This window comes from Colletotrichum acutatum (assembly GCF_030867785.1).
Source record: "Colletotrichum acutatum strain CBS 112980 chromosome Unknown BDZ83scaffold_12, whole genome shotgun sequence".
NCBI classification, from domain to species: domain Eukaryota; kingdom Fungi; phylum Ascomycota; class Sordariomycetes; order Glomerellales; family Glomerellaceae; genus Colletotrichum; species Colletotrichum acutatum.
The window spans coordinates 426,572-453,726 of NW_026849006.1; the positions used below are offsets into that span (position 1 = coordinate 426,572).

The 27,155-nt window shown below is 54.1% G+C and overlaps 11 protein-coding genes across 11 annotated transcripts; 7 read left to right on the forward strand and 4 right to left on the reverse strand.

Annotated features, from left to right (window-relative positions):
- Window positions 1-223: 223 nt before the first annotated feature.
- Window positions 224-6,144, forward strand: BDZ83DRAFT_748443 (Dopey, N-terminal-domain-containing protein; the record flags this gene model as incomplete). Its single annotated transcript, XM_060513616.1, has 6 exons — window positions 224-323; window positions 380-507; window positions 575-2,961; window positions 3,017-3,261; window positions 3,310-4,772; window positions 4,828-6,144. 6 exons carry the CDS (start codon window positions 224-226, stop codon window positions 6,142-6,144), a joined length of 5,640 nt encoding a protein of 1,879 aa, XP_060369394.1.
- A 64-nt stretch (window positions 6,145-6,208) lies between these two features.
- BDZ83DRAFT_568768 (RNA cap guanine-N2 methyltransferase) lies at window positions 6,209-7,030 on the reverse strand (the record flags this gene model as incomplete). Its single annotated transcript, XM_060504118.1, has 2 exons — window positions 6,209-6,881; window positions 6,948-7,030. 2 exons carry the CDS (start codon window positions 7,028-7,030, stop codon window positions 6,209-6,211), a joined length of 756 nt encoding a protein of 251 aa, XP_060369395.1.
- A 283-nt stretch (window positions 7,031-7,313) lies between these two features.
- On the forward strand, window positions 7,314-8,740 carry BDZ83DRAFT_606204 (GRASP55/65 PDZ-like domain-containing protein). The gene is made up of 2 exons (XM_060507369.1): window positions 7,314-7,637; window positions 7,712-8,740. The coding sequence occupies exons 1-2, from the start codon at window positions 7,473-7,475 to the stop codon at window positions 8,630-8,632; spliced, it is 1,086 nt and encodes a 361-aa protein (XP_060369396.1). The 5' UTR covers window positions 7,314-7,472; the 3' UTR covers window positions 8,633-8,740.
- BDZ83DRAFT_606208 (DAD family-domain-containing protein) lies at window positions 8,722-9,940 on the reverse strand (the record flags this gene model as incomplete). Its single annotated transcript, XM_060507370.1, has 4 exons — window positions 9,424-9,940; window positions 9,233-9,290; window positions 9,118-9,181; window positions 8,722-9,048 (listed from the first exon to the last, which is right to left on the reverse strand). Coding segments are annotated over exons 1-4 (520 nt in total), but the record flags the coding sequence as incomplete, so codon positions are not given.
- A 395-nt stretch (window positions 9,941-10,335) lies between these two features.
- On the forward strand, window positions 10,336-10,873 carry BDZ83DRAFT_647987 (transmembrane proteins 14C-domain-containing protein; the record flags this gene model as incomplete). The annotated part of the gene is made up of 3 exons (XM_060510137.1): window positions 10,336-10,338; window positions 10,396-10,519; window positions 10,680-10,873. The coding sequence occupies 3 exons, from the start codon at window positions 10,336-10,338 to the stop codon at window positions 10,871-10,873; spliced, it is 321 nt and encodes a 106-aa protein (XP_060369398.1).
- Window positions 10,874-11,252: 379 nt separating this feature from the next.
- Window positions 11,253-11,672, reverse strand: BDZ83DRAFT_748448 (uncharacterized protein; the record flags this gene model as incomplete). The annotated part of the gene is made up of 2 exons (XM_060513617.1): window positions 11,253-11,470; window positions 11,639-11,672. The coding sequence occupies 2 exons, from the start codon at window positions 11,670-11,672 to the stop codon at window positions 11,253-11,255; spliced, it is 252 nt and encodes an 83-aa protein (XP_060369399.1).
- A 510-nt stretch (window positions 11,673-12,182) lies between these two features.
- BDZ83DRAFT_748449 (prefoldin subunit) lies at window positions 12,183-13,162 on the forward strand (the record flags this gene model as incomplete). Its single annotated transcript, XM_060513618.1, has 4 exons — window positions 12,183-12,216; window positions 12,331-12,421; window positions 12,838-13,030; window positions 13,130-13,162. The coding sequence occupies 4 exons, from the start codon at window positions 12,183-12,185 to the stop codon at window positions 13,160-13,162; spliced, it is 351 nt and encodes a 116-aa protein (XP_060369400.1).
- Window positions 13,163-17,449: 4,287 nt separating this feature from the next.
- BDZ83DRAFT_51084 (histone-like transcription factor and archaeal histone) lies at window positions 17,450-18,848 on the forward strand. Its single transcript, XM_060503301.1, has 4 exons — window positions 17,450-17,817; window positions 18,146-18,256; window positions 18,333-18,460; window positions 18,547-18,848. The coding sequence occupies exons 1-4, from the start codon at window positions 17,661-17,663 to the stop codon at window positions 18,757-18,759; spliced, it is 609 nt and encodes a 202-aa protein (XP_060369401.1). The 5' UTR covers window positions 17,450-17,660; the 3' UTR covers window positions 18,760-18,848.
- Window positions 18,849-20,023: 1,175 nt separating this feature from the next.
- Window positions 20,024-22,084, forward strand: BDZ83DRAFT_568681 (RNA polymerase I-specific transcription initiation factor RRN3; the record flags this gene model as incomplete). The annotated part of the gene is made up of 1 exon (XM_060504106.1): window positions 20,024-22,084. One exon carries the CDS (start codon window positions 20,024-20,026, stop codon window positions 22,082-22,084), a length of 2,061 nt encoding a protein of 686 aa, XP_060369402.1.
- A 1,358-nt stretch (window positions 22,085-23,442) lies between these two features.
- BDZ83DRAFT_51242 (uncharacterized protein) lies at window positions 23,443-24,074 on the reverse strand. Its single transcript, XM_060503302.1, has one exon. It carries the CDS (start codon window positions 23,839-23,841, stop codon window positions 23,491-23,493), a length of 351 nt encoding a protein of 116 aa, XP_060369403.1. The 5' UTR covers window positions 23,842-24,074; the 3' UTR covers window positions 23,443-23,490.
- A 905-nt stretch (window positions 24,075-24,979) lies between these two features.
- Window positions 24,980-26,270, forward strand: BDZ83DRAFT_568648 (uncharacterized protein; the record flags this gene model as incomplete). The annotated part of the gene is made up of 2 exons (XM_060504099.1): window positions 24,980-25,647; window positions 25,727-26,270. Coding segments are annotated over 2 exons (1,212 nt in total), but the record flags the coding sequence as incomplete, so codon positions are not given.
- Between the last annotated feature and the right edge of the window lie 885 nt (window positions 26,271-27,155).

The following is a 27,155-nucleotide window of genomic DNA, read 5'->3' on the forward strand; positions in this document are numbered from 1 at the left end:
GTGCCACCCCACTGTACACCTGTCGTCTGGAAGGAGACATGGTAGCCTTCCGAGCTCAAGCAACACTGTGCTCTTTAAACCCTGTTCACGATCACTGCATGCGACGACTACCTACGCCAGCTTGATTCTCCGAGGCTAGACAGCGATGCGATACCGTCCCTACAAGACCGGAAGAACAGACTGATGTACTCACTCGTTCAATCAACGCCCATTCTCAGCAATCATGGCCCTTGAGCCTGGCTCTGGCCGTCGGTCTGTCTCCCCAGAGAGCTCAGGCCGCGAGTCTCCTCTTCCTCGTCAATGGAGGAACCAGCTCGGAGCTGGTAAGCGTTTGGTCTTTAACTTTGAGAAGAATTCATGTATTGATTCTATGGGATAGAGGAAGCACCGACCAAGGACAAGCATTACCGCAAATACGCCTCTGGTGTTGAGAGGGCCCTTACTCTGTTTGAAACGGCCCTACAGGAATGGGCTGACTACATTTCCTTCCTGAATCGCCTCCTCAAGGTAAGTGTCTTTTTTCATGATGGCGAACCGATGTCCAAAACGACGAGAGACTAATCGTACTCATCAGGCACTGCAAGCCCGACACCCCTCGGTCACGACTATCCCTTCGAAAGCCATCGTCGCGAAACGCCTGTCGCAATGTCTCAACCCCTCCCTCCCGTCCGGCGTGCACCAAAAAGCACTCGAAGTCTACAGCTACATATTCGCAACCATAGGCACCGATGGACTATCCAAGGATTTACCATTGTACTTCCCTGGCCTGGCGTCGACTCTTTCGTTTGCCTCGCTATCAGTCCGATCCCCCTTTCTCGACATTCTTGAACGCCACTTTTTAGACATTGACCCCCGATCTCTTCGACCAGCCATGAAATCAGTTGTTCTGGCCCTTTTACCTGGCCTTGAGGACGAAACTAGTGAGGACTTTGAACGAACGTTGCGACTGATGGAGAGCTTCAAGACCGCAATCCGACCCCCAGGCAGCGACGAACTGGATGGACCACATTCATCGGGAGATGACTTCTTCTGGCAATGCTTCTTCTTGGCCTCTATCACAGGATCAAGTCGGAGAGCTGGGGCGCTAGCATACCTTGTGAGGAACCTGCCCAAATTAGGCGAAACCTCTTTACCAGGGAAACCAGGCAAGAATGGCGTCCAGGAAGACGAGCACTCGGCAAAACTCGCACAAATGGTCACCTCTCCAGAACCTGGATTGCTTTTACGTTGCTTTGCTGCGGGGCTTGCAGACGAGCAACTCCTCATCCAGCGAGGATTCCTAGATCTCTTGGTCACCCACCTTCCCTTGCACTCTAAGGTGTTGCAGACGAATGTCAAGCCAGGCGACTTGGAGCTCCTTTTGCGTGCGGCGGCTGGTGTTGTCATCCGGAGAGATATGAGTCTCAACCGAAGGCTTTGGGCATGGTTCCTCGGCCCGGACCCTGGACCCGGGGAAAGTGAGAGCGGTATCGAGTCGCCATCTTCCACGGACCATCACAACTCCTACTTTGCGTCCAAGACGAGTTACTTTGAAGACCATGGGCTCCAGCCTTTAACCAGGGCGCTGTTGAGCATGATCAATGTTGACCGCGATTCGAGCCCAGCAGAGAGAGCGAGACCTTACAGAATATGCTTGTCGCTCATGGATCGATGGGAGATTGGAGGGCTGGTAGTTCCTGAGGTTTTCCTTCCGATTGTCAACAGCGTCCGGCAGTACAGAGACCATGCTCCCAGCAAAGCTGACTTCAACGAAGTGTTCCGCAGCGCCAGCGTATTCTTCGATGGTGTCGAGAGCGGCCTGATTTACGGCGAGATTGTCAGTCTCTTAGCGCAGGCTATAGGACCAGGAAACCTTGCAGAAAAAGAACGACTCGACAAGTTGGATTTGGTCAATTTCATCCTGACAAACTTCAATGTCCGCGAGGAGGAGATGATCACTATTCATGCGCCTCTTACAGCTCTCTCAATTATCTGCATGCTAGAGGACACGAGAGACAGACAACAGAACTCTCCCAAAAAGTCATCGCAAAAGACTGCCGACGAGGCACTGCACATTGCTCTAGCTGTGTTGGACCTCATTCCGGATCGAGCCTTCCCGTCTTCAGATGGCAGCAAGTCCAAGAGGACAATGGAGGCCGGTGTTCTGGCCTCACTTCCTGCCGTCGAACTTTTGAAACGGATCAAGGCATTCTATGTCGACGAGCAAGGAAATCTCGATGCCGTCCATGTTCCACTCTCGCCTATCGAGGTTGGAGAATTGCTGTTGCAAAAGTCGGGCTTGCTGGTCTGCGAAGGATTGAAGAACCCCGAAGCAGGATCCGAACTAGGCGCCAAAGGGAGGATTCTGACCGCCCTACTACTCAAAGTGCCGACTGCGTACCAGCTTGACACGGAGTCCCTCCTCTCTTGTCTTCACGAGCGTTTGAATCACACAAGCACATTGTCTTTCACCTCCTTCAACTCAATTCTGTACCTCTCTGCCCATCTTTACTCTGCAGAGCGCATAGAGGTGCCAAACCTAACCGAACTTGTCACGCCACTTGTCCAACAAGCTTGGGAGTTTCTGTCAGCTTCAGAACCAAAGTACCACGTCGAGACTGTCAGATCATTGTGGCAGCTTCAGACTGCTCTTACATCACAAAATCGAGATATAGAGGCTGCCTTGGCCAGCCTCATTATCGAGAATGACGTCCAGGGGTCCTTCGCATCACGTCCCGCCGATGCTGGCCGCAGGTTCAGCGTGCTTTGGTCTCATACGTTGCAGGATTCCAGTGCTGAAAGGCGAGGTTCAAAAACACCCATGACCGAGAAGCCTCCACAGATCCGGCTGGCTGGGTCAGAGAACTACGATGTTATGTTGACGCGGCCTCTCTTTCTCATGCTCGATGCCCTCTTGGATGAACGAACCCAGTTGTTCATGACTGTCAAGGGATGGCTGAATAGCTTGGTCGGTATTGATAAGTAGGTTTGCCCATCATCAGAGGTATTGACCCAGGGTATTTACTGACGCCAATAGACTCTTCTTGCTTTTCGTGAGGAAATTTTCTGCATTAGAGTTCCTTAGAGCGAGCAACGAAATTGGATCGGCATCAACTTCGACCACTTCAACGACGCTCACGGCTGAAGACGACCTGGATCTTTGCCTTTACTACCTGAGAACGCTGTCGAATGTTTTCCGCTGGGCTCCAGACGTGATCTGGGCTGTTTTGGCTTCTACAACGATCACCGTGGATGGCGGGCATCCGGATGTCGCGCAGATGAGTAAGTAGAAAATCCCGACTGAAGGTACCTGATGTTAACCCGTAACAGCTGGTCATGAAGGTGACATCTCAATGCAAGAGGTATTCATCCACGTTTGTCTACGGTGCATCGCTGGCAACAACGAACCTGTAGACGAAAACATCCGAGTCCGAGCAACTCAACTTCATCGCTATGCCTTGACCGTCATGCACCAAATTCTCCTGAACCCCTACGCGGAGCCCCTGGGAAGCCTCCATCTCGAGAATGTTCTCATCGAGCGCCTCCTCCAATCGCTCGCTGGGCCCGACCCCTATGTCCAGGTTCTTCTGCTGGACGTCGTGTTCGATGCACTGAAACTCCGAGACATCATCATCTCCGATGTACCTGCTTCTCCGTCATCGGAGAAGAGAAAACTGAGTCTTGAACCGAGCAAGAGCCTTAGAGTATCGACACAGTCAGAGACCAAGCCGACATCCCCGCCTCCCAACTTACTCAAGTGTCTCCAGGCTGGGTTAAGCTCTCCCAGCAGTCGTAGTGTTCTCGATAGTTGGGTCAGCTTTCTGACGGAATGCTTACCGTTTTACTCCGATACCATCTTCCAGGTTCTCATTCCTCTGGTGGAGACTTTGTGCAGACAAGTCTCCAACACTTTTAGTGACTTACAATCCATATTCCGAGACAACGGCAATTCAAAGAAGGATGACCGGAATGCACCAGAGTCTACACTGATCTCGCTACTCAATGCTTTGGAGCAAGTACTGGCCCGGGCACACGAGCGACTTCTGATTGAAGAGGCCAGAACGCAAGTTGTCAAGGGCCCGGATCAGCAGCCATCGGGATTCTTTGGCACCATGGTATCCGGTGTCTTCACCTCGGATACCCCACAAGCGCGGAGTGCCACCGCAAATGATAGACTCACGGTGCATCTTGCGTTCGCAGATGCTGTTCGCATTTGCTTCACGATCTGGTCCTGGGGCCAAGGGGGCGATATCAATGCTCAGGACTTAACATCTGTTTCGTCTTTCAACTACACATCTCTTCGAATGAGAAACCGGGCGAGACGACTTCTGGAGCACCTTTTCGCAGCAGAGACCTTAGAGTGTCTCGAGACAGTCATCGAAATCTGGCGGGGCTCTATCAATATTACAACACCCGTACCACAGTCAGAAGTATTCAACCTCTTACCAGCATTGGATGGTTCTCGACCAAAGCACACTATCCCTGCCATCTTTAATGCTATTTACAGCAGAACGAACCCCGGGGCATTGGACGCTTCAAGAAAATCAACGTTGACAACATCTCTCCAAGACATTGACCTCGTCACATTCCTGGTTGAATATGCCCGCTCGCTGGAGGACGACGCAATGGACGAGATTTGGCTTGACTGCATGGCGTTCCTGCGTGATCTGCTCACAAATCCTTTCCCACACAGACAGACACTACCAAGTCTGTTGGAGTTCGCGGCTATCTTGGGCGAAAAGGTCGACAACACCAATTTCGGGGAGCAGCGGAAGATGAGACGCGAGCTTGGGGTAAGCATTATTACCTTAAAACCTGCCACAGAAAACACACTTACAAATCGGACAGGACCTATTCCTCCGGCTCCTAACGGCAATCTTCACAACCAAGCCCCTGACGTTCTCAGATACGGCACCAAACGACAAGTCGGAAAAGAACCGCGATGGTATTCGCCGCGCCCCCACGATTGCCCTGGTAAGCGTCCTCGATAGAGCCGAGGATGTGGTCGCAATCTTGGCTTCAATCGTGCCGAACCTTCCCAAGATCCTAGTCGAAACGGACCGTGTGCTGTCCGCAGCCGGTACGATTTCAACAAACGTCATCAGTCCAGCCTTCAGAGCGAAGGCGTTCCCTGATACTGTGTCCAAGAATACACTAGTCTTATTACAAGAATTGTCCAGGCTCCCCAATAACCAAAAGACGTGGAAGAAGGATGTTGGAGACGCGTTCAACGATGCTCGGTTCTTCAGCTCGAGCATTGAGCTCGTCCGAAGCGACTGGTTGCCGTTGCTTAGACAATGGACCGTCAGTGACAAGGAACGTATGCCAGAGCTTCTGGCCCGCATGACTCCGCCCACCACGGCCGGTATCGTGTTTGGTGTTGGTGCCACTTCTGCTCGATTGGAGGCAGATCGGAGGACACAGCTCAACCTTCGTCGCACTGCATCACTAGTCCTCGCAGCTACAGAGGACGCCTTTGTCACTGAGCTTCCCATCATCACTGACAAAGTAGTGGAACTTCTCAGCGCCACGGCGACGTCTTCACCTTCCTCTACAACGAGAGCGGAGATCTTCATGCTTGTTCGCGCACTTGTGCTGAAGACCAGTGCCATCCACCTGGCTATGCTATGGCCGATTATCAATGCCGAACTTCATGCAGCCATCGCGTCTGTTGTGGCTGCCGATCACAGCACCGCATCTGACACCTACAACAACATCTCTATCCTACAAGCCTGCAAATTACTAGACCTGCTCATTTGCGTTGCGCCGGATGACTTCCAGCTTCACGAGTGGCTCTTCGTCACGGACACCATTGACGCTGTGTATCGATCTAGCAACTACCAACCTGTTGCACTTGTCGACGAGCTTGCAGAGGAGCTTGGCACTATGGGTGTCAGCTCTTCATTGGGTAGCAATCCTGCGGCGCACTTGGCCACGAGCAGCTCCCATAGACGACCACTGCTTGGACCTGGCGGCATCAATGACGAAGTCAGCATTGATAGAAAGGACGAGCTCGTGGGCAAGATTCTACGGCCGTTCTTTGGAGAGCTAAGTATCTATGCTTTCGAGTCGACGTACGCGATGGCGCCACTAGACCGGGAGTTTTGTGTTCAGGGGTTGTTGAAGGATTTGTTCGATGAACGTAGCGTTGTCAAGGCGTTGTAAAAGCAGGTTTTGCTTGTTAGAGTATGGCTCTCATTGAAAGAGCTAGAACAAGAAGAAATGTTCATCAAGGTTTTGATTGTTTTGTACTCAATGCTCCTGGTATGAAAGCCACCATGGCCTTACTCGCCCCCTCCATGCAATACTGCACTACTTCGAGCTTCTCCCCCTCCGGAGCCAATTTCGCCACCTGTCTGAGATCACTCGTTCGAGGGAGATACAGCGCATGATCCATCGGTTTGCAGGCCTCGTGCAGCTGTTCCAGATTATACGGTTCCATCTTGCTCAGATCAAACACCTCGGCGGTCCGGTACCCCGGGCCACCCCAAGGCGGCGAAGCAAAGACTACCGTCTCGGCCATGTCGACCCTCAACTCCTCGCTCAGCTCCTCGGGGCTCTCCCTCAGCTTGCGGAGGTAGTCGAAGCAGTCCCCGTGGATCCAGGTGATGTACTCTGCGACCTCGTACAGCTCCGCGTTGTGCTGGGCGCACGCCAGGGTCGCGGCGTCGCGCTCGATGGAGATGACGCGGTCCCATCGGGCCGAGAGCGCGAACGCGATTGTGTTGCCGCCGGCGCCGCCGAATATGTCGACGAGGACGTGTTTTGAGGCGTCGGTGTGGTACATTTCGTTTGCGACTTGGTTTGCGACGGGTTCGGGAGTCACGCCAAACCAGGCGCTGTCTGTGAGGTACACGCCCTCGTCGTACCAGGAGAAGAGGGAGTAGCGCTGGGAAAAGTATCTAGAGATTTTTGTTAGCTGCTATTGCAATATGAATCTTTGTCCCGAGTAGAGGACTTTGACTTACTTTTGGAGATCCCAAGGCACTTCTGCCTTGGACTTGTAGTGATGGCACTCATCCGTTAGGGGGAGTCTGGTGGCGGCCTTCATTTTGGTGGTGATGCATGAAGTATAAGGTACATCCAAGCCCAGTTCCCTTTCACAACCAAGCGATTTCGATGAAACAAGAGTCTAGTTGGTTAGACCCATCGAGACAATATCACATGTTGAGACTTATAAGGGAAAGTCGTCCAGTGATGAAAATGAGATGAACGAGGCTGAAGCAACAGGAAGCTAAAATGTAAGGTCCCACTTGGTGGCTCCACTAGTGTGGGAAGAAGCTTGGATCATCTGCAAGGCTGACGAGGGACCTTGGATGACAGCTTGCTCCAAGCAGGAACGAATGGAATGCTCGCAACGACAAACACCGAGTAAATAGCCACCACCGACCTCAATACTTACCAATCTCGAGCTTTCATACCCAATTTTCCGTTCTGAAAAATCACAAAACCACACAAGAAGATAACTCAGCTCGAGCGTCGAGCGCATCACCATGTTCAATGCGCTGAACCGCTTCATGTCCCGCCTGGACGGGCAGCAACCAACCCAACAGAACAACCAGGGCTCTTTCGGTTTCCAGGTGCTTCGCAACACGAACCTCGAACTCAACGTCGAGCCTTGGTTTGACTTCATCATCGGTATAAATGGCCGGCCTATCGTACGTAATCTTTGTGACTTGGTATACATCCCCTCTCAGAAACAAAATACTAACAAGCCGCCCCTCCACATCAGGACAACCCCGACCCAAGCCTTTTTGCCCAAGAAGTCCGCAACTGCGCAGGCGGCTCCGTCTCCTTGGGCCTCTGGTCCGCAAAGGGCCAACGAACCCGCGAGCTCCACGCCCTCGTTCCCCACGACACCGCCTCCCTCGGCCTCTCCCTGCAGTGGACCCCCCTCGCCGTCGCCGCCAACATCTGGCACGTCCTCGACGTCGCCGCAAACTCCCCCGCCGACGGCGCGGGCCTCCTACCCTACGGCGACTACATCCTCGGCAGCCCCGAGGGTGCCCTCCACGGCGAGGGCGGGCTGAGCGAGCTCGTCGAGGACCACATTGGTCGCCCGCTGCGCCTGTATGTGTACAACAACGAGTACGACGTCACGCGCGAGGTGACGATCCAGCCGACGCGCGAGTGGGGTGGTGAAGGCGCGCTGGGGTGCGTGCTGGGGTACGGTGCGCTGCACAGGTTACCTGCGCCGCTGAACGAGCCCGTCGACGCGCCGGGCGAGATGATGTTTGATGCTGGCGGGGAGAAGGCCGACCCGGCCGCGGCGCTGTACGGGAACGCGGGACCGATTGGCGAGGTGCAGCAGAATCTCTTCTCGCCCGCTACGCCTGGTCTCGGCGCTCCTCCTCCGACGGGGGGCGACTTCTTGGTGCCTGCGCAAATGGTGGACGCTGGCGCCGCGGCGCCGCCGCCTCCTGCGGGTACGGCGACGACGAGGAAGAAGAAGGAGAGGCACCACGGCGGGAACAATAACTTTATGGATGATTACTTCAAGGAGGAGGAGAAGAAGAGCAGGGAGGCGGACAATGCGCCCAGCGGGAGGGGTACGCCTGTTGCGCCGCCTCCGAAGATGGGGGGACCGCCGCCGCCTAGAGCTAGTTCGACGGGACCACCGAAGGATCAGCCTGCGGCCGAGGGTGCTGAGTGATAGAGAAGGGGGTGGGGAAGCTGAGGCTGGTGGGTAGACGGGTGTCAGGATTATAGAACTAGAATTTTGGAGTCCACTGTCATGATGATTCCCAGAATTGCACTTTTGTTCATCTCTTTGACATCTATCGTGCTGTGATGCAACGCCTGCTCAAATAATGTACATTGCTTTGTTCGTTCCGCATGCTCATGCGATTGTGGTGTTGTAGCGTTCATGCTTCACCACCAATTGGTCTGTCCACCGCCCACATCGAACCTCAGTCTTTGGCCTTGAGGACCGACACCCCCTTTTCTTGTCCCGACTGGAAGATAAAAACTTGTCTCCTGTTCCTTTCATCTGGTACGTGCCCTTAGTTTATGAAGTTGACGCAGAAGAAGTGCAGAATCAGACTGCATGCGACGTAGTCGGCGAAAGCTCTGTGATGGCAGTGTTAGTTTCTATAGTCGTAGCTCGATATTCGTGAGGATTTGGGGGAGCCGGCATACCTCTCGGGTGATACAGAGGGGAAGTCGGACTTGTTGGCCTCGGTGGTCTGGATGCGCAACGATGCTAGAGGACTAGTGTCAGCCATTGTAGACTGTTGTTTCGATTGTGTCTTACCAGTGAGGACGAATTGGCCGACGGTCGCAGAGAAACCAGAGAGGAAGGCGTTGAAGGGCTATTTTACACCATCATGTTAGCAATTGTTCTTCTCTAGATGCTCATCCGCTAAGGCTCCTTCCCCAAGCTACAACTAAACAATATCCCCGTCCGAGCTGCTTGAGAGGGCAAGATATGAAAAAGAGACATACGTAGTTTCCAGCAACAACACAGTACAAGAATTGCAGCGCGCCAACAACGACCAAAAATGCCATGAAGACGTCAATCAGCTTGGTGCGCTGCGGCGTGCTCTTGACGTAGTGGTTGTAAATGTTGGCCAGGACCTGGTCCCAGTTCTGGGCGCCGCTGCCGGTGCTCTTGGGGGTCATGGTGATGGGTACGGCCTTGGGCTGCGAGGTCATTGTGCCCGGGATCGCGGCGGCGGCGGTCGGTCCCGCGGGCGAGGTGGGCGGCTCGGGGTGGTGGACTGCGGGAGCGGCAGCAGCTGCTGCTGCTTTTTGGGAGGAGGCGGTTCGCTTGGGCGCCATTGTTGGAAGTTCTCACGTCGTGATTCGGAGAGGGAGGGTTCGGCGGTGTTTTGGGAAGAAATTTAGAGGTATCGTGAGGTCGGCTGGGTGGTGGACCGAAGGGTTGAGGAGATGTCTCCTTCCAGATTGTCTCGATTGCTGCGTACGTACTGCGGTCACTGGTACAATTGAGAGCTGGGGGGAGCTCTGGAGGACACGAAAGCTTGAAGCCACAGGGCGTCAGGTGATAGATGTGGCTGGTGTGGCCTCTACCCCTGGACAAGAGCGTTGCCAAGCCACGAATCTGGGGTAGCAGTCCAGTGGTCCCTGGCGACTCCCGGTGCGCGTGCCCCTGGGTAATGTCGTGATTAGTCAGGGTCCCGGGAATGGATGAGATCATCCAGCAGCTTTCCCATAAGCTGTTCCTTTTCGAGTGGGTGGGAGGCCGAAGCTTGGACTTCCCGAGGCACCGAAGCAACAACGGCCTTTTGCTCATAAACAAGCAATTGCTTTCTTACATCAATTCCAAGTCAATCGCAAACCTAACACCAATTGAATTTGTGCTCTCAGCAACTTCTCACAAACAAATACTTCAAAATGGTACAATGACTTATTTCTCTCACAAGAACACAAAGCTAACAAAAGACACATGCGCAGTCCTCTGACCTCTCTGTCCCCTCCTTCGCCCTGGCCGTACTGACGGCCGGAGGCGGCATCGCCGGCTACGCCCGGACAAAGTCCGTCCCGTCCATCGTCGCCGGAGTCAGCGTCGGTCTTCTCTGTACGTACAAGCCCTTTGCGCCGTCTTCCCCTTTTCCCTCCATCTCTCAACAATCCCCTCGATCCGCTTCCCCACCATCCATCCCCTGCCCCGCGTTGTCGCATAAGTAGCTTTAGTGGGTTGGCATAGTTGGACTGACCTGAACTCTGAAACCACGCAGACGGCCTCGGCGGCTACCGCATCCAGAACCGCGAGCCCTACGGCGTCGAGCTGAGTCTGCTCGCCTCAGCTGTCCTCGGTGGCTCCGCCATCCCCCGTGCCATCCGCCTCCGCAAGCCCGTGCCGATCCTCCTCAGTGTGCTGTCCGTCTTTGGTCTCTTCACCTTTGGCAACGAGTTCCGTCGCACTTTGTAAAGAGAGAGCGTGTCTGAGAGGGATTGTAGGATTGCTGGATGAAAAGAGTATGGGTGTTGTTTTTATAAGAATACAGATTATTCAAGAATTTCACCGTCTTGTTCTTCTCTGCCGGCGTGAGAACATCGATCGAGTACAATCTATGGTACAATCTCTTGCTCCCTTATCGGACGCCAAAAACCATTGGATCGCTCATATTATTTCTGGTATTCCGTCCCGACCCAAATGCCGTCGCCCAAAAATCGATGTAGTTGCGAGTGTTCGTGATATAATACATTGCTTCTTCTTGCCCTTCCCTTCAACTTGTACACCAGTCGTCTAGTCGCAACACGGTGCGGCTCGTTCGTTGGTCGTTCGCTTCTGTGGTTGGATCCGCAGTCTAATCGAGACCGAGCGACTTGTTGAGCTCCTTTATCCGGTTCTCGCGCTCCTCCCTCTTGGCCCTCGCCGCCGCCCGGTTGGCCTCGGTGCGCCTCGCGCGCGCGCCGCGGAGGCACTCGCTGACCTTGTCCTTTGCGTCGTTGCAGCCGCCGAGGGACTTGAACATGAAGCCCTTTGCGTGGCACTCTTCGAGGGCGACCATGATGTCTTCGCACTCTATTTCGCGGAGGGAAGCAGTCTGTCAGTATGTAACGATCTCATGTTGGGTTTGAAATCCAGGGGGAAAAGGGGGGAAGGTTGTGGCGATGCGACGGGGTTTGAGGAACCCAAGAGTGGGAGGGGCGCGGATAGGCATCATGACGGGTGCATTTGTTGGTGACTTACCGAAGTTGTCCTTGGTATGCAGGTGAGGATGCATCTTGACTTCGGTTCGAGTGTTGTCTTTGGGATTGGGAAAGGCCAAGAGAAGAGTTGTCAATCTGTCGTGGGAGGAAGAGTTTGTTCGTCGCCGGCGTTTGCTCTGTGGTCTGTAGATGCGCCAGAGGAAATTCCCAGTGAGTTCCTAATGCGATAAAAGATTGGGAATTGGCCTGCGAGGGATTGGATAAGACCACTTCGGCTCGGTGGGGCAGCAGACGGCGCGCCGGGCTTTGTGCATTTTCGGGGTGGTCACACTGCTGAAGTACTCCGTACACCTCACAGAGTGACAGAGAGCGCGGCAAAAGCTCGGGCCACCTCGAATGTCCCCTTCTAGAACTTCCATCCCACAGTTGGTCACTGCTTGCGCAGTGGAGGGGAGGGTCGATTACCTCAGGCTTGTTCGTTCGCTCCCTCACTGTGAGACTCAAAGCCCTGCATCGTACCTTACTTTCTTCAACCAGGTCTCATCAACCCCGGCCATTCACCTCTCACAGACTTGAACCTCACGATGGCGGCCCAAGTAAGTCAGAAGAAGCAGCAAGGTTAGTTGACTCACTCGCCACTTTTCGACCGTCGAGGGGGAAAACATGAGATGTTACTTTTTGGAAGAATAACCCCGCCATGGTTTTCCATTGCTAACCTGCTTTTCCCTCCAGACCTGCAAACGCAGTATGGCGTCTACAAGAACACCCTGCAACAGATCGCGCAAAAGATTGGCGATGTAGAACAAGAAGCCGAAGAACACAAGTGCGTCTCTTTCTCTATCTCTCCCTCTCGTCTTCCTCATGTTCACTTCATCCCATTCTCGCACGGCGGCGGCGGCGCAACCTCGAAGACAGACGGAGGCCATCACCCATACCCTGAATGAGATCGTGAACCCTGCGCAGGGAAAGGGGGTATAGGCACATGATGGGATTTCCCTTCCCTTCTCATCCTCAAACCGGAACTCACTCCGGCATGGCCCCTCACCCAACTCTTCGCCCTCATCACACCGCTCTTCACTCTTCATTCCTTCAGAAACTCAAACGACGAACCCTTGATGAACTCCCACCCCTCTCACTCCCCCTTACCCTCCCCCCCTCCTCGTTCCCTCTATCCCCGGCACACCGCCTCTCATGGAAAAACGAACCATTCTTATTCTGACCTTGACTCGTTTTAAACAGGCTTGTCCTAGAGACCCTGCAACCGCTGTCCGAGGACCGGAAGTGCTTCCGCCTCATCAACGGGGTCCTCATGGAGCAGACGGTCAAGGACGTCATGCCCGCCCTGACGACCAACTCAGAAGGTTTGAAGAAGGTCCTGGAAGACCTTGTCAAGCAGTACAAGGCTAAGCAGGACGAGCTGGAGAAGTGGAAGGTTCGTTTTGGATGCCAGAGACGTCGCTCCTTCCCCCCCCCCCCCCTCGCCATGAGGTCACTGGGTTGTAAACGATTCCTGACAAATGTGGAATTATAGAAGAAGAACAATGTTCAGGTTGTCCAGAACTGAGATGTAGGAACATTGGGTTTGGGTCACCATAATGTTGGTCGGCGACGTTGGCTTCGAGAGTCTTCGTTCAGCAGACTGACGACGACAGCCTTTCAGTCCGGTTGCTGCACAAAGACCCTTGGATCAGATGATTTGGACTGGGAGAAAGAATGCCTTCTGCGCCTTCTGTTCTCAATCAGGGGTTCTAGTTGCAGTCAACACGGAGAAGGGCACAAGGGACAGCAAAGTCGTCATGCGAATATCAAAGGCGTCCAAAATGAGGCGGCATCGAATACACCCATGGGCTGATGTTACGATGAGGGAAGGGAGCCAACTCAGCAAAACGTCTCAGTCTCAGGAAAATAGAGACATGAAGACTACGCAGTGGCAGCAATGCGTTGTTCAACGTCGTAGCCTTGTGAGACATCAGAAGCAATAGAGATAACGGCGGTAACCGCGTTTCAGTGCCCAACGAGATCGTACTTGTAAAGGTCGTCAGACTGGCACACCACTGGGAAAAGTCCATTGGCACGTCTGGCGGTTCAAGATTGATGGCTGGCTGAGATCGACCCAACTGGCGAGGCGTGCTTACTGGCTGCCTGTCATGCGGCCTAGTGACGAAAAGGTGTGCTGCGCGCGGCCTCTGACAACCTTACGGCAGTTCGCTCGCTTCTGGAAAGCCTCCTTTTTTCGGGGCTACGAGACCAATGCCTACCTACTATCTCACGTCGTCCCTTTGGAAGAATGACGCTAAACACATAAAATATGTCTTCCACTTGGGAGAGAAGGCACCACGGAGCGGAGGCGGACCGGCCCATGTTGGCCAGCGACGGATTGGGGCCTGTCCAGACGCCAGAAGCTGTCCCGCGTGTGCGCATATGGAGCCTATCTGTCTGATGGGCAGAGGGCGGCCATCCGATTCGTAAAGTGCCAAGGGATGAAACGTAAGGTCTGCGGTGATCGACTGACGTTCCCGTTCTGAGGGTTCCTACAGCAGTGATATCATGCTTTCTCGAACTGATGCCCAACGAGCGGCACGATTTGATCCTGATCCGTGGTCAGCCGCTGGCTAAGTAGATGCGGGAGGCATCCAATGGTCTAGATCCGCCTCGCTGTTCCATGGAGTTTTCTCATAGTCGCATGCATCCTGTACGCACAAGTACGAAATCGCATTCAGCAAGTGGGTTAGCGACACCATGGACTACCCAATATGGACATGGTCGCGGACACTGGCAGTGGGTTATTGACGACCGTCTAGACCTAGTCATGCATGGCCGTACCTGGGCTTCGGATGATGTCGAGAAAGAGTCATATTGAGTTGTAGACAGGGCGCAGGACTCGATAGTCGAAATTGACACAGCGACGACGTTGCCCGATTCCCCGATGCTGGTGTCGGGCAGTTGAACAGTTTGATGGCTCACGGTGCCCCTCGGCGGTGTTGTAAGAGACCAGGGTTGACACAAAAATGTGGCTCTGAGTTGTCACCAGCTCTGGGATGAGAAGCAGCGCAGCCAACACATGCAACCCTTTCGCCTGTGACATGAAATCACTCGCAACGGCGAGGGAAGGCCGAAGTGCGTACGGATACTGACACGGTAGGTATACATACACCGTACCCCTCTCGCCATGATGAGCGGGAAAAGGAGGGGTAGGAACCGCATCATCCGGACCAGGGTCGTGGAAAACAAGAGTGGAAGGTCAGCGCATCGCTGCATCGCAGGAGTTTTTGGTGGTGGTCCTTCTGTTTGATGCGGCAGGCATCGTCCAATCCGAGCCCAATCCAAATAAAGGGTTATTGGCTCCCGACAGAGCAGAGGAGCCCAACTTCGATGAGGGTGACTGGCTGAGTTGGCGGTTGTCTGTTGCAGCGCTGCATGCAGGGTCGGGCGTACTGTAAGGCGATGGGCCGCCGATTGGTGGCCAGCGCCTCTTTGAGACAGATTGGAAGAATTTCTCCGCGACTTTCTTGCTGCTGATAAAAGTGGTGTTTGAGTCGCACGTCTGGCTGGTGTACCCAGGGCAACCAACGCCAACTCGGGCTCTCTCTCGCGTCTCATTTTAGAGCGAATGAAACATCATTGGATGTCATGTTGCGCAGCCTTGTGTGCGTGTATCTCAAATGGCCAATTCAAGAGGCTCCTCTCCAGAGTTATCGTGCCCGAAGAGGCAAGTAGCTGTACGAGCCAACCAAGGTGCACGTTTCGGCCCAAGCGGTCGTCATCCAGGGCGCTTGCTTAGGCTGCCGTCAGCCTTCTCGTGCCTGACACGGTCTGGTTTGGGGGCGATGATGAAATAGACAGCTGACAGGTTCGACGGCTTGTTTACTCCAGACGGTGCCATTGTCAAATCAACCGGCGCCCTCGCCCTCCCACTCGGTCTTGTCGCAACGGATGAGCTACCCAAACTGCCACAAGTCGCACGGCCGGGGAATCCACATCGGTATAAGGAATTATCGTATTGCGCCAGCTGCATCTTTCTTTTGATGACGCCTGTTGAGGAGGATGGGCATGGGCCCGCGCGATAGAGCTTACCGGTGCTCTTAAGCCGACGTTTTTGGTTTCCCCACCTCAAGATCAAAGGTATCATCAGCAGACTTGCAAGAACAGAAGCTCACATCATACTTCCGTCCCGTTATATCGGTTGTGCTTCATGCACCCGCTTGGCGTCCGCCATGGGCCGATGAAAGGCAAGGTAGCCGTGCTGGCTACCCTCCTCTGAGCTTAGTGAAGTGGCTTTGCGCAGCCCATCCGTACACCGCTCATATACGGGAGGACGGGCAGGATGACCAGCGTCCGTGTTGATACAGCATGAATGCATGCAATGACACATCAAACTTGGCTAGGCAGGAGTGTCGAAAGGGATGGGAGAGGTAAATAAGAGCAGCCTTTCTTGTACCTTTCGTCGATCCCATGGTGGTGCTGTTAGACGACGGATTCTAAGCTTCCGAAGGGTAGTTTTGATCTTTGATCTCGGATGCTTCTGCCTCGTGGTCTGACGGGGTTTCTTTTGCAGGGTCGAAGATGTCGTCAGACTGACAGACGCCCAAACTGACATCCGAGCGCGTGAGCTTGGTAAAATTGAGTATGCGAAAGAGCAGTCGCAGCTTCCAGGTTCGGAGCGCATCCCCTCAGCCGCGTGGTGTTAGGGAAGAGGATCAGATGGATGGGGGACCCAGGTACCACGCTAAACCTTAGAGGACGATATGGAGCTGACAGGTACTTGCCAATATGGGGGGAGACGCATATCATCCGAAAGTATCTACCGCGTTATCGATAAACCGGCTGGTGGGCAGCGCGACTTTGAGGGACTTTGGCCTTGTTATTGTGTTTAATGCGCCGGCCTCTTGTTGACCGCACCTTCATTGCCCACTTAGGTTTCCCTCCATTTCTCCCTTCTGCACCAACCCCACGTTCTTGCAGCCATCAACAAGTACAGGTGTATCCTCCTTTCAAGGCGCATTGTTAGGGTCTATTGCGACCTCGATCGAACAACTCAGACACCCCAAATTCATGTAAGGAAAAGAATTCTACAACCCCTTGTCGACGGCACTTGCTGGCCCCTCTTCCATGTTTCCCCCCAGCCACACACACACACCACAGGCGCACACAACCACACACGACGCGCGCGTTGAGTGCTTAGGTTCTTCACTGTTCGGCCTCTTCCCACTCGTCTCACGCCCCGTTTCCCGTCCCTCTCTCTTTCTCTGTCCCGTTCGGGTCAAGCGAAGCTTTTCTCTGACGCGCTTTTGCAGCTGTTACCTTTTGATTCCCCTATCACGGCTTTCCCGTCCGGTCGACCGGTGTGTAACCAAAGGACGACTCTTTGCGCGCCCAAAGCTCGGCTCAAAGTCTCAACGACACGCCAAAATCCGTACTGTACCAGCAAAGGCCCGGCTGCCCACGCGCCTCCTCGACGCAGCGCTCCGCACCTCCGCCCCGAAAAGCTCACACAAGTACCTTACCTCTCTTCGCCTTGGGGATACCTGATTCGACCCAACTTCACCCACCCCCATCGCGACTCGCAAACCCCATCTACCTTCCGCCTTACAGGTCAAACCCGCGCCGAGCTTCGAGCACCAACCCGGAGGACCGCGCATATCCACAGCTGCAGCAGGGCGATCGAGAAACGTCTCTGCCAGTTCGACGCTACCCTCTCCTTGGACTAGACGTTGGCCATTCCTGTGGGACCCGCAAACGCAGCCACCCTCATCCCGCTTTTTTCCAAGTCTCTGTCGCCAAACTCAACCCGGGCAAGGCAGCATACAGGCCACCCCAGAAAGATCCGTCATAGCCTGAAGTCAAGACAGGGCCTGCCAGGGGATCGCGAGTAAAAATAATCCTTTCCAGGACAGCCCGGGACAGGATTGACGCACACTTTCTGCAGCTAAGCCGCCAGACTTGCAAGCCCTACGGACCTGCAACGTGTCAGGGAACACATCATCCTAAGCCCGTCGTGTGTGCGAGCTGCAAGAGCCAAAGCAAATTACAAGAACGCCAGCAGCCGCTGCAGGTAGCCAAATATGTCGGACTCCCCCCAATCTCCTCCCAAGGATGTCGACCAAGGTGTACAATCACCGGAAGAGGAACAAATGAACGAGGCTCAAGACCCACAGTCCGGTGGACTCACCTATGAGTTCGAGGTCAAGGAGCAGGACCGCTGGTTGCCCATAGCCAATGGTAAGCCAGATCCCCTTCCCCAACGAATTCGAGAAGCCGGCGACGACGACGACGATGCTTGACCTGGGGCTCTATGTTTGCTTGCGGCTGCTATGACTATGGTCTATGAACCGGATTGGTCAGTCTGCTCGCTTGCTCTATGCTTCCACTCGCTGTTCTTTGACGTTGGTTGCGAATCAGTCAACCAAAGCATCATCAGAGACGGCAGCGCAGGGCTAGAAGGGATCAATGTCTCACGAATCGTCCCCAAAGTCGCCAGAAACAACAGGTGCTTCTGGCGGTGAGAAGTACGATGAACTTGACGCTAATATACGCAACTTTGCTCCAGTCGCTCGCATCATGAAGAATGCGCTCCCTGAAAACGCAAAGATCGCCAAGGAAGCGAAAGAATGCATGCAGGAATGCGTCAGCGAGTTCATCTCCTTCATTACGAGTGAGGGTAAGTAAAATCTCTTCCCGCTGCTCTCCCCGAGTTTAGGGGCAACTTGACTAAGGAGGTAACTGACCTATCACAGCCTCGGAGAAGTGTCATCAGGAGAAGAGAAAGACGGTTAACGGAGAAGACATTCTATTCGCCATGACTTCTTTGGGATTCGAGAACTACGCAGAAGCCCTCAAGATCTACCTCTCGAAATACAGAGAAGTATGTATAGTTCCTAAACAGGCTCAAAACTCTGCCGGCATCATCCTCTAAACAGGACCAATGAGCTCAACTGACGATTCCAGCAGCAATCCCAGTCCAACAGGGGAGAAACCTCCCACCGTCCAGGCAGCAGCGGCTACGGCGCCAACCCGCCAACCGGAGCAGGAAGTTTCCAAGCCGAGCCACAAAACAGCGTCCTCGGAGGCCAGCAAGGAGATGGCACCGCCGACGCTCAGGGCTACATGTACGGCGCGCAGACGGCGCACAATGGTACCGGTGGCGCCGACGGCTACCAGTAATGTGATTTACACCTGAGACGACTGGACAGTGTTTTGAAAGGGCGATTTTATTTTTTCTCCATCTCGACATATATGTACTAATTGCGACTTGACGACCAAGCCCGACGAATGAAGGACGCCTGGACATTTGTTCAAGTCTGTATAAGTACGGAGGCAGGGGGTCTCAGACTACCTGACCATGGATGGAATGGGGCACATGGTTGTATATGAGGGCCTTAGGAGTCAGTTATGGGAAGGGGGAGCGGAACGGTTAATCCAAAAGTGTGGAGTGGAGGGGGTTCGTCTTTTCTTTGACTCAAGTGTCTATTTGATAGATTCCCCTCAATGGCGTTGCGATTCAGTAAGCCATGCTCGACCAATTAGCGGTTTTGAAGCATCGGCAGAGAGCAGTTCAGCAAGCATCGAAGCTTTTGGAAACGGACCCGGGCCGTATCTCCAAAGCACTGGTAGCTACAGCACTTCAGATAGCTTGTTATTCCACTTCCGTCGCGCAAACGAACGAGGCACATGGACTCAGTTGTCATGTCATGTTTCATCTCGTGCAGCACGGTCAGGGGCTACAGTTGAGGGCTACTCATGTAACTTGTCCATACCGTGTCTGCGTTTGTAAAGTATCCAAGGTATGTCGAAAAAGATATCCAATAAGAAGCTCAAAGAACGTCGTCATAGGCTTCAAGGTTCCCCAGTATCTTAGCCACCACTTAGATTCCCGGTCCACCAAGCTCATTGTTCCATTCCCGAGAGTGCACGGTCCAGAAGAATTCCAGGGGTCTTGAGTGCTCTGAATGACTGAGCCTGGGGCAGCCCACCAGCCCAAGTCCCCAGGTCGAACGAGGCACGTGCGCAGCCCCTCCAGTCACAAAATTTTCCCCCCTTCGCAGGTGGCAGCCAAGCAGAACGGCGGGCAGCCCACTCGACGAAAAAAAGCATCGGCGGCAGCTCACGCCCGAACTAGAAACTTTACCAGGCAACCAACCGCCACCGTACCACGAAATAAGTTCGGTCGGCCGACACAATCACGCCCAGAAACCAACACATTCTTTCGAGGACAATAATTCGAAACGAGTCCACATCGTCGCAAGAGACCGAGACATGCATAACGACTTTCCCTGCAGATCCTCGCGCCACACGTTGACCCTTCAATGAGAATTGTCAGACGCCGACCACTGTGAAGATCTGACCTCGAGCCCGAGCCGCCGAAAGAAAGAGAGGAAAGACGAAGGCGAGAGCACAGAGCCTTGATCACCAACAACAACACATTCTCATGCGTCCTTTCACCCCCATTTCCAGACACCGGTCTGGTCCGCCACCGAGAACGGCGACGCCCATCAAAAGCATCCTACGTCAGACAGTCCTGGGCCGGAGGAAAGCTGACGAAATTGAGTTCGATGACCCACCTCCGAGCCCAACAAAGAGGCGGAAAGTACTCATCAACGAAATGAATAACCGCGTCTTCGAGTTTGGTAGTCGCTCAATGGACGAGGTGAACTCGGAAGTGAGGAAGGCGCTGGAGGAGCACCTCATGGGCGAGGATGAGGACTACGACATGCTCAAGGAGATTTTCGCCAACGACAAGCAGCGATACCTGCCACCCGTCGCCGGAGAAGACGAAGATACGCTCAAGCCCCAAGAGCTCAAGGGCTACGTTCTGGCGCTGACCAGCTGCGTGCCGCTATTGAAGAACAAGGCATGCAATGGCCTCGTGAAGACGGTCTTGCAGGTCTCGTGGCTGGGCCGAGACGAGGACTTCTTCAAGGTGTACATCCAGTTCCTGGCCGCCCTCGTCAGTGCCCAGGGATCCTATCTGACGCATGTCTTGTCCATGATTGTGGAAAAGTTCTCCCACTCCAGACAATCTGAGTGGGGCGTCGCCGATTTCCCTACCGTCAGCCGAACAACGATGCGCGAAAGGCTACACACCGGCCTTCAGTACATTCTTCAAATGTTCCCCGCGGCCACGCCTGTTCTCCGCGGCCTACTCGAAACCAAGTTCCCCTTCGACGACGACCCGAAGAAAATGTTCGTAGCCTATGTCAATAACCTTTTGCGGTTGAAGGAATACGCGGGAGATTTGGACCTCGAAATTGTCGACGTGCTGCTGTCACGACTGGTTAAGATTGATGTCCAGATGCAGACGGATCTCGACGACCTCGACGACGACCTCACGGCATCGGTTGCCTACGCACTCAGCAAGTCTCTGGATACCGGCTCATGGGAGGGCGATGAGGATGCTTCGGACGAGGACAGCGACGACGAGTCCGTCGACAGCGATGATTCCGACTTTGATGACAATGAAGAAAAGATTCGAGTGGTCAAGGGCAATGTTGAAAAGCTGGATGCTATCCTCGATACGCTGTTCGCCCATTACACACCCCTCTTCGAAAACCCCGACTCAGATCAAGCCTGGGAGCGGTATGCCCTGCTCGTACAGTCATTTGGAAAAATCGTGCTGCCGACGTACAAGTCCCGTCATACACAATTCCTCCTTTTCCACTTTGGCCAAATGTCAGCTCGCTTGCGCGACACCTTTGTCGGCAGTTTGATGCACATCTTTGGTTCGCAAAACCGACCGAGCTTCGTGCGTCAAGCGGCGGCAACATACCTCGCCGGATTCATGGCGCGAGGCGCCCATGTGCCGTCCGACTTGGTGCGCACAGTGTTTGCGCTCTTGCTCAAGCAGATGCAAATCTACCGCCTCAAGCACGACGCGGACGCTCGAGGACCGGATCTGAGAAGACACCAGATCTACTACGCACAAGTACAAGCCGCGCTGTACATGTTCTGCTTCCGCTGGCGCGACTTGAACGTGTCTACACCCGAATTTGTCGACCCAGAGGACCCTGCATCATATCTCGGTCACGAGCTGGAGTGGATGCAAGGGATGAGAGAAGAGCTTTCTGCCAGCGTGTATTGCAAGATGAACCCTCTCAAGATCTGCGCACCGGCTATTGTCGAGGAGTTTGCGACACTATCACACAAGCTCGGTCTTATGTACATCTTCCCACGTGTTGAGGAGAACAAGCGGATCAGACTGTCACAATTCGTGTCAGATACCTACGGAACAGGTGGCGCCCTCCGAGATACGGGCTCGGGGGCGCAAGACGAGGAAGCATACCAACTCGACCCCTATTTCCCGTTCGACCCTTACCAGCTGCCTGTGAGCAAGCGATGGGTTCAGAACGATTACGTGCACTACCAGGCTATCCCGGGTCTTAACATGACGGCCGATAGCGACAGCGAAGACGACGACGACGACGAGAACATTCCGGAGACGGACGTTGAAGAGGACACTGCTACCGCCAGTGAGGATGAAGACGACGACTGAAGCGGGCTCTGTGAGAAAGAGAGGGCGGATTAAATGCATTCATACGGCGTTGGGCGGTCACAAAAAAGTAAAAGCGAATCTGGGCCAATTTGGCATTGATTACATGATTCCCGCAAGGCGTTGGGCGTGAAGAAGAAGAAGCAGAACAGATTTGAGCTGGTGGAGAGTGGTGGCAATATTTCTGCAAGCAGGCCATGTTGAAGATGTTGAAGAAGCAAATTTCTGAACCGCTCTAGGAATAGTGGTAGTGAGAAAGACGGGTAGAGCTACCTAGCTTTCGTCAACCCACAACAAGGTTTCTGCAGTATAATGAAAATTAAAATCATTGCCAACACTTGTTTCTCAGCCTTCAGCCTCACACCCGCTCTCATTCCTTCGCTTCTCGATGCCACCTCAGCCAGTGACAAATCGTTGCACTATTTTGAATCTGATTTGAAAAGAGACGGAAAGGGATACCTACTACCTTACAGGCGTACCTTAGTAAGATATTATCAAGGTAACTCAAATTCTTAGATTCTATCGAGATTGCAGCTGAGGTGACACTGCCTCCCTCCCCAAGGTATAATGGTGCGGTGTTAGGCGCCAGGCACGTGATGTGATCGGCCACTTGTCCCTCAATTGGATAAGCGCGGTCCCTCTCCTCGCTTCCCTCTCCTCCGGCCTGTCGCTTAGTTCCCTTTGACATGCCACTGTGCCGCCCGGCAGACGGACCAGAATCCCTGAGAATCCCTGGGAGGGGGGCAGTTTCCTGTGCTGTGCTGCGCAGTGCTGTACGCTGCGGCGCTCTGGTGGTCCCTGCCAATGGCGAGGAAGTTTAGCTGCTCTGGCGCCCTCTCTATCTCCATTCTCCGGGCCCTTTCCTCCTGCTCTTGCGGAGGTGCGCTGATGAAGAGGAGGAGAATGAGGGTCTCCTCTCCCCCCCCCGAAGGCGGGCAGAAGAAAAGAAAAAGGCGCCCATGGGAATTTGGAATTCGCCCATCTTTAAGACGGGCGAAATCCCTCACGGCCTCCCCCTTCCCATAGTTTCAAAACTCCGCTCCGAACGGTGGGGGAACATTTTCATCTGCAAACGAAAGAGAGCGGGAGAAAAAAAAAAACGTGACGACACTCTTTTCGTGAGCGATCGATCAATCGGAAGTCGTCGACGCCAAACGTCACCCCGCTCATATCATCACTCAACTCGCCTCACTTCACGCACTCATTCACTATCGCACTCACTCACATTTCACCAACCCACCCAGGACACCGACCTACACCACAGCCTCCCATCGTCAGCGGCGAAGTTGCAGCGCCCAGCTTATCTCCATTGAAATCCACGACGTGTCTCGCGGTAATGGCGGACAATCAGGTGCGGCTGCAGAACAAGGCTTCGGTGAGGGCGGGGGAGGGGCAGCAGCAGCAGCACCTCACCCAACACCAAGGCCAAAAACTCCAGGGCCAGCAACGGCAGCAATATGACAGGTCAACGAGCGGCGACAGTCGAGCGGGCTTCGAAGAGTATTGGAGGGAAGAGAAGGAAAGCGAGAGGGCTGGGAGGGTGCAGTTCGTAAACGAGGGGCCGCCTTACCATCATCAATCGTCGTCGTCGCCGTTGGATCACCAATCGCAGCAGCTGTCTGGAGGAGAGAATCAGGAACGGCAGGGTTCTTGTGAGTATTTTGTTTTGTCTTCTTCATTCTGATGTTTTTTTTTTTTCTGGTAAAATTCGTGTCTTGCAAAGTTGCGATGACAAGTGTCAAGATTGTCTTCCCCTTCATCCCGTCTTATCCTTGATCCCACATGCGCTCGTCCCATTTCTTATTTTTATTTTCCTATTCTCCTCCCGCCCGTTTTTGATTCACATATCCACCTACCTTTCTCGGCCTTCATGATTCCACACACCTTTCGTTGCCCTGATTTTCTTGGTATTCCCTACCACTACCGTCCTTCCCTGTAACATCGTGGCCCGCCCGTCCGCCCGCCCCTCTCCCGTCCTCTCGATCGGCGAGTGTTCCGCCAGGGTCCTGGTGAATCGCGTCGAATATGTTGGTGGTTTCAGTGACCTTGTGTGGAACCGGCCTTTCTTCCCCATAATCAATGCCCATGGATGTCTCACAGACGAATACATGGGGCGGAGGGGACCGACAAGCCATGATCCAGAAGTGGTGGATGGTGGGATGGGGATGGACTTTGTGAGTTATGCTTTGTCAACCCCATGCCGGATTCCTCATGATTCCTCATCATCATGCCACCCGCATCACACCCGAACCCTCTTGTGGCGTTAGACCCTTCCCGCCGCTAAGGAGTCCGAACTTGGTGTGGTGGATTCGGGTGGTTCGCGAACCGACCACAATCGCTGCTTGCTTGGCCTGCCCTACCATGCTTTTAGCTATCCCATTACCCAATGAACCACGTTTTTTCCTGTTGGTTTCTGGGAAAGCCGCACGAGCAATGCCAGGGGATGGGAATTGCTGTCCCTGCATCTCCCTTCCCGACTTGATTCCAACGTCTCCCGGCTCGACGGTTGCCCGATGCGGTACACCGCTGGTCATGGACCCCCGCGAATCACGTCTAGACCAGGCTTGGCTCCTGGAATCATCCATTCTCTATTCAGAGACCATTGTAGCCGTACCTTGGACGTATCTCACTTCACTTACATCCACACTTTGTCCCCCATATACGAAATACCCATGCCACCTTGACAGACATCTAGATTTCACCCCCCGTCTACTTCTAAGCTCCCGTCTTGGCTCCCATTCTCATATGCTTATATCCTCTGTCAATCCCTCTTTCTTTCTTCCACGTGGGAAATCCATCACTTGAGAAACCCGCAGATTCCTAGACCAGGGAACTAACATAGTCCAACCCCCAATTCCAGCAGAATCAACGACACCCGGCCTCACGCCCGCAGAAAAGGCCAAAGAGAAGGCCAAGTTCCGCCGCCAGCAGGTCCGCAAGGCCCAAATCCAGCACCGCACCCGCAAGGCCAACTACATCAAGCAGCTTGAGCTCGACGTCTGCAAGTTCAGGGATATGATCGCCGCCGCCGAGAAGGAGGTCCTCGCCTTCCGCCGCGAGAACGAGAGCATGAGGGGCGCCCTCACCGCAAGAGGATTCGTGGCACCTCCTGAAGGCGCAAAGGGCGAGAGCGTCGTCGTTAGCGAGGTGCGGATCCGCGGGTCGCAGGAACCCGTGGCGGTGCCGGAAGAGGTGTCGATGGCGCCGGCGATGGTCCAGCAACAACAGCAGGCATTGCCTCCCGTCCCGGCACAACGGCAACTCTCCCATCAGTCAGAGGACGAACAAGCACAGGACTCGGCGGCCGCTCCCCTGCCGGAAGAATCCCAGGTGGCGGCATACCCACCTCAGACCCTGCACTACGACCCGTACCCGCCGGTCGACCTCTTCGCGGACGTCAACATGGGCGAGGTCACAGTCACTATGCGCAAGGACGACGCCCTTGGAACCCTATGCTTCCAGATCTCGTCGCCATCGGCCGCAGTCGTGTATACCCAGTCTCGACCGTCGTCAGCAGATCAGTTGTCTGCGGAACAGGAAATCATTGCCATCAACCTCATTCTCGCGTATGTTACACAAAGCCTACCTACCCCCTACAATCGTCCTTGCTGTACAGTAATTTACTAAGTTCCCTCCCCAAAACAGCATGGAACACATCTGCTGGAACCACTTCCACCCCCGCCAATTCCCCGCCCACGGCGACACCTGCAAAGCCGCCTCTGGCCACACAATGATGGCCTCGACCCTCTGCATGTCCTCGGCCCCCGCCCGCGTCTACCGCACCATCCGCCGCGGCGAGGCCTCCACCGTCTCGCACACCTGGCAAGCCGACACGGGCGCTGGATCCTCTCTATCTCTCAAATCCCTGCTGGCCCTCGCCAAGACGCTGAACCCGGGCGACATCGAGCTCACCCCCGTACAGGCGTGGTTCGAGCTCGCGGCGCGGTACGGGGCCGCGGCGCTGATGCGCGGCAACGTGATTGAGGCGCTCAAGAGGGAGTTTTGCGGGGTGGTGGATTGTATTCACTTTGGGGCTATCATTGAGCGGGACGCGTTTGAGAGTGTTGTGGCGAGGGTTATGGAGCAGGTGGGTGTTCCGGAGCTGGAGTGGGAGATGGATGTCGATGAGGGGGCGGGTGTGCCGCAGGCCGGGGGTATGGTGTATGGTGCGCAGCAGATTACGGCTTGAAAGTGAGGGTTTATCCGGAGAGGAGGCCACCCGCCCCCATGACCTAGCATTTTGACTGCGGGAGTGGGAAGGGTTGCTTGGACGTGCTGCATGGTTTCGATTGCATATCGTCTACTCCGTTGAGGCGACTGATGAATTTACGACGGTTTTACGACTTTACAAAAGGGAGAGAAGGGGATTTAGGCCGCATATTTTGCATCTCTAGACTGAAGACAGACCAAGGATGAGATACAGATAAACTGCAAAGAGAAACATGGTCCCCTAGAAAGCAGGGGACTTTACAAAGAGTACGTATCAATTAAGCAAGCCTTTCAGTTTCGTTCAAGCAGGAGCTTTCAAGTTTACTTTACACATATCAAGAGCCTTTGTAAGGACCTGGCAATCGTCTCATACAGAGCTGGCCAGCAGGGGCAAACTGGCCTCATTTGGATATCGACTCTGACCCTTGGAGATTAGATGAGGAAAAAAAAAAAAAAAAAAAAAAAAAAAAGATACAAGTCCCTGACCTATGCCCCTCTGGTAAACGTCTGTCCTCAATTACAGCACGGAAATGTAAGAGAACGAAGTGAAGTCAAACGGGTTGTCAACGGGGCGCTTGCCAAGCTTCGCCATGATTGGACAGGCATGCCACTGACTGCGCTGTTCCTCATGTGAGAAGGTGGAGATGTATGCAATGCATGTGGAATCTTCTGTCGGTACGCCGTACCTTTCACAATGTACCGGAACCTCTCTGTCCGCCTCCTCACCGAAACTCCTCGCCCAGCCCAAACGTGCCGACTTTACCAACTAGTAGGAGCGAAAATGGACATCCAAACGGGAAAAATTCCCCACATTGTCTCATCGTGATTGGGAAATAGCGAAATTTTGTCTGGCTGGCTGGTTAGA

Bases quoted from the DNA above. Each gene is read 5' to 3' on its own strand.
- BDZ83DRAFT_51242 (XM_060503302.1), bottom strand. From the start codon at position 23,841: ATGAAGGGGAAGACAATCTTGACACTTGTCATCGCAACTTTGCAAGAC.
- BDZ83DRAFT_606204 (XM_060507369.1), top strand. From the start codon at position 7,473: ATGTTCAATGCGCTGAACCGCTTCATGTCCCGCCTGGACGGGCAGCAA. The intron at 7,638-7,711 runs GTACGTAATCTT...CCTCCACATCAG, and splicing joins GTATAAATGGCCGGCCTATC to GACAACCCCGACCCAAGCCT.
- BDZ83DRAFT_51084 (XM_060503301.1), top strand. From the start codon at position 17,661: ATGTCGGACTCCCCCCAATCTCCTCCCAAGGATGTCGACCAAGGTGTA. The intron at 18,257-18,332 runs GTAAGTAAAATC...GACCTATCACAG, and splicing joins CTCCTTCATTACGAGTGAGG to CCTCGGAGAAGTGTCATCAG. The intron at 18,461-18,546 runs GTATGTATAGTT...CGATTCCAGCAG, and splicing joins ACCTCTCGAAATACAGAGAA to CAATCCCAGTCCAACAGGGG.